Source organism: Macadamia integrifolia, unplaced genomic scaffold (genome assembly GCF_013358625.1).
Source record: "Macadamia integrifolia cultivar HAES 741 unplaced genomic scaffold, SCU_Mint_v3 scaffold944, whole genome shotgun sequence".
NCBI lineage: Eukaryota > Viridiplantae > Streptophyta > Magnoliopsida > Proteales > Proteaceae > Macadamia > Macadamia integrifolia.
The window spans coordinates 9,956-14,249 of record NW_024870589.1 but is presented as its reverse complement, the minus strand read 5'-3'; the positions used below and the strand labels follow the sequence as shown (position 1 = coordinate 14,249).

The following is a 4,294-nucleotide window of genomic DNA, read 5'->3' as shown; positions in this document are numbered from 1 at the left end:
TGGGGGGGGTGGGGCGGGAGTGGCAATTGTTGGATACGCTTAGGAATCTTCTACTTTGAGTAAACTCAAAACTTTCTCCTTAATATTTATCACCATCCAGTACTCTCTCTAAAAGGTTATCACCATATCTTGATTAACAGATCTTTATATCCCACCTTTATGAGAAAGGTTTTGGGGAACCTCAAATATGGTAGCAGTTTAATCAAAATTTGTAGTAATAACGATATAATAAAGTAGCAGTTCCATCGCACGTGTTAGTATGGATACAGCACAATATGTTGGAAAGTATCTTTGAGCTTTATAACCCTTGTATTTTGAAATTCTAGGTCACATAGAAAAAATTAAGTCTTGCTTTTCTATTTGCATTTCTTTCTTTTGTGTTATCAAACTTTTTGGCTGTTACCTCCCATCAAGGGGATATATAGGTGCATTCCTATATTGAATGCTTGATTAAGTGTTTTGAAAACTACTGAAGGCATGCAATTGTTCTGTAGTCTGAAGCAACATAATGGAGAACTTAAAGGTGGAGCAAAGGCATCCCGTGCTGGAAGACCTTGGATTTGTGCATGCCTCATTCGACGATTTAGGGACCAAAGTGAAGGTATGATTTTGAACACCACTTGGCTTGTTTTTCTTCTTCTTTTTATTACGTATTTATTTATTTCAGAGGAAATATTATCTGAACAATACGAAACAGGAAGATCTAAGAAATCTAATTGACTATAATCTTTTCCTGCCTCTCTTTTCACTAAAAAATTTAAAATACCAACTTTCCCCCTACGAACAAGATAACACATATTGTGAATTTGTTAAAACAATTTCAGCTAGATATCAAATATTGTATATTTGTAGAAACAATTTTTATTTTTAAAATAGTCATTTGAAACATTTTAAGTGAGATGAGAGGTAGAACGAAATGATGGAAAAATACACAATATATATTGCCTACATGGCTTCCTAATGGAAGGAAGGTATGGGGTTTAAAAGGAAGAGTTTAACAAGAAGAGTTATTGTCTGAAATTGTAATGGACATACAAGAGACCAGGGAATCCGAAACAGTATGGCGCTTGAGATTTTAAAATTTCTTCTTCCAGAAATCAGGACATAATTCCCAGCTAATCTATTTGGCAGAGAAGTAAAATATCCAATCAATCTGTTTGCAGAAAATTTTGTCTGATTTCCATAAACTGTTGATTCAGAATCCCAGCATCACAAATGGTGATATCATAGGTGACTCTCCTATTTGTTCTTGTATGAATTGACAAGGCCTTGGCTATCCTGTTTGATGATAATCTTCTCAAGATTACTGGATTTAGATAGAGATAGGGCTTCTACAATGATTCGAGCTTCTACTTTTCCTCTGTAGGACTACTGGAATATTAATCCTACCATATCTCCACATAGATGATGCACTAAAGGAGACAATATTTTGAGGATGTACATTGGAGGTAGAGAAGTGAAACAAAGCAGAAAAAATAACTCCCTTTTTCTTCCATTGTTTAGTGGACTTCATTTGTTATGGGAGTATTTTTGCACGTGTTAGGCAGGATGAAGGGGCCATTGCTCTAATGAAAGGTTCAGGTTGCTAGGGATAATACCTGGGTTCAAGTATTGAGGGCAGCCACTTTGCCCAAAAATGTTGAAGGTTAGGACCGATTCCAAACTCAGCTCTCCTAGGTCCCCACATAGGTAGGTCTAGTACTAGGTGATGGCCCTTTTGTTAGGCAGGATGAGAAGTTTCCATGAGGAGTGACAAATGCTACCTATCAGTGAAATTTTAGCAAATTATTTTATAGAAAATATCGCAACTGGTATACTGTTCAGGGTTGAAATTCAATGATTGAACCATTTCATAAGTTGGGGGATTCCAAAGAAGCCTTTGTCCATATTCAGGGTATGAATTTTTGTAGAATTTCACAGGGCTTAGTGAAAAAATAAAAAAAAATGGAAGGTCACGTGGCAATCCAATAAGAATAGGTTTTTGTGGGTATAATAAAATGGCACCAAATTTGCTCGATGCTTGCTATAGTGCCTTGTAAATCCACTAGCGAACTTTGAGAGCTTATTTTGACCATTTCTCTTGTTGAATTTGGGAATAAAAATAAGCATTGGCTATTAGAGGAGATAAAATACCTATCGGTAGGCTGAAGATTCCTGGGAGTAGTAGTGACAAAAGATATGGATGCCGTAGTATAATTACTACTATGAAAAATGGCTTTAAGCAGGGTTAAATGACGAAACAGGTTTCATGTTGCCATCTCCATTTAGTTGGGAAAAGGCTCAGTTGAGTTGATTTGAGTACAACATTTCAAATGTGGGAATAAAAATAAGAATTGACATTTTACTCATGAATAATATTGAAACTGTAAAAAAGTTTTGTTCCATATTCTTTGCTGATTGTATATCTGCGATGCTTTAATGGTAGGAGGAGGATTTTTCTTCGTATAAATTGAGGTGTTGTTACTATGGTTGGCAATTACTCACCTGTTCCACGGACCTACTCCCCTAACCTTGAAGGCCCCATAGAAAGAGAGGCTTGGATTGGCATTTTCAGCATGATTATAAATATGTTGTGACCTGAGAACTTGCTGTTGCCCTTGGTTCTCAAGAAATTCAAATTTTCCTTCTTAATCCGATTAATATGTGGGTTTGGGTTCAGGTTGCAATTCTCGCTCATGTGCTTAGACTGAGCACAGGTTGATTGCTACCCTAAAATTCCTCTCTACATAAATATCAAACTTTTCACTACCAAGTTTTGTGGAAATTTGAATCTCATAATGGTTGGTCTGCTTTTTTTTTTTTGGGGGTGAATAAATAAATATATTAAAAACCCATAGGGAAGAAAAGAGATGCAAGGAAAATGAGGAGAGAGCTCAACAACAATACCAACAACAAAGCCCAAGCAAAGGCTAACCAATCCTCACAAAACCAAAACAAACCCACAAGCCCAAGCGCACAAGCAAGTCTAGGCCCTCACCCAAGATCCAATTAAAGGAAAAGAAAGGGAGAGAGAGATTAGGAGGGGGAGGGGTGGTTGGCTGCTTCATCATTTGCACCCATGGATTATGTTTTGTACATCATAAGTGGTACATCATATGTGGAACGATTCTTAGTTCACACAAATTATTCTTTGCATGAGATCTTGGTCTTCCGACTGGAGTGCAAACACGTTTCAACAGTGCACTAATGAGAATGGATCAATGGAAGCTGTTTTCATGTTTACCATAGATTCTTTCCCTCCTTTTCTTGCTGGAAAAGTACAGATATGAGTTGAGCATTGCTGCTTTCATGTTTAACATAGATTCTTTCTCCCTCCTTTCGTTGCTGGATAAGTATAGATTTGAGTTAAGCATTGAAGACTATGTTTGGTGCTGCTTTTACAATTGTCTATTTTGTTTCAATATTTGGAAGTGTGTAGTTGATTTTTATTCCCTTTTCCCCCTATATCTAGCTTGTGCGTTTGAATCAAATTGGAAGAGCATCTCTCGGAAGTTGCCACGCAAAATAAGAGCTAAGGATATGTCAAATCAGGTGGACAACATATCCCATGCACTGTTGCAACATAGGCAGGCAGCTCTAACCAAAGTTAACTGCTCATGTAATTTCAGCCATTTAGAGATTGACTGGAAACTCGATCCCTCTTGATACACTAACATCATCAAGTGCATGCCACTATTGGCTATTTAACTTGTAATCCCCTCAATCTGTTGAGTACATGGGTGGTAGAATTGATGTATGTTGTGGTTCCTTACACTTTGTCTGAAACCACATCGGTTGATGGCAAAGAATGCAGCTATGTAGTGTCCACAGTTACTGTGTACCTATGGCTGTTTATTTCCAGTCTCCAGGATATCTGTAACAATCTCATCACAAGCAGGAGGCCTTGAGTGATATCTGCTTCAACAGACCTTAATAGCACACCATATTTCCTGCACTTGCAAGAGGGAGGCAGGGAGTCATGGAGGCATTGATAAAGTGACGATAGAATCAACACTCCTAGTTTTTTATTCAGACTTGGCAGACAAGTGGGTGTGCCTTTTCATCTCATTGACTTCAATTCGCATATCATCCAATAAGGCAAGTACATATGTTTTATTATTTCTTGGCAGCAATTCTTCACCTGACCGGCAAACTTGGCCGGTTTTATCAAGTTTATGTGGCCATAACAGTTGTACTGGGTTATGTGCATTCACCTTGTTTTCGCTTGTTTTCATTACCTCAACTGATTTGGTTGATCTATGTATGATGACATGATTTTTATTCATATTCAAATATTATTGTATTGTTGGAAGCA

General features: G+C 37.4%; 1 protein-coding gene across 1 annotated transcript in view; it reads left to right on the top strand.

Annotated features, from left to right (window-relative positions):
* Positions 1 to 4,294, top strand: part of LOC122070543 (structure-specific endonuclease subunit SLX1) — a 6,732-nt gene extending 2,438 nt beyond the window's left edge. The window contains exons 2-3 of the mRNA XM_042634725.1: positions 495 to 601; positions 3,452 to 4,294. Of these exons, the coding sequence (XP_042490659.1) occupies positions 495 to 601; positions 3,452 to 3,645 (301 nt within the window). The 3' untranslated portion in view covers positions 3,646 to 4,294. The remainder of the gene's footprint in view (positions 1 to 494; positions 602 to 3,451) is intronic.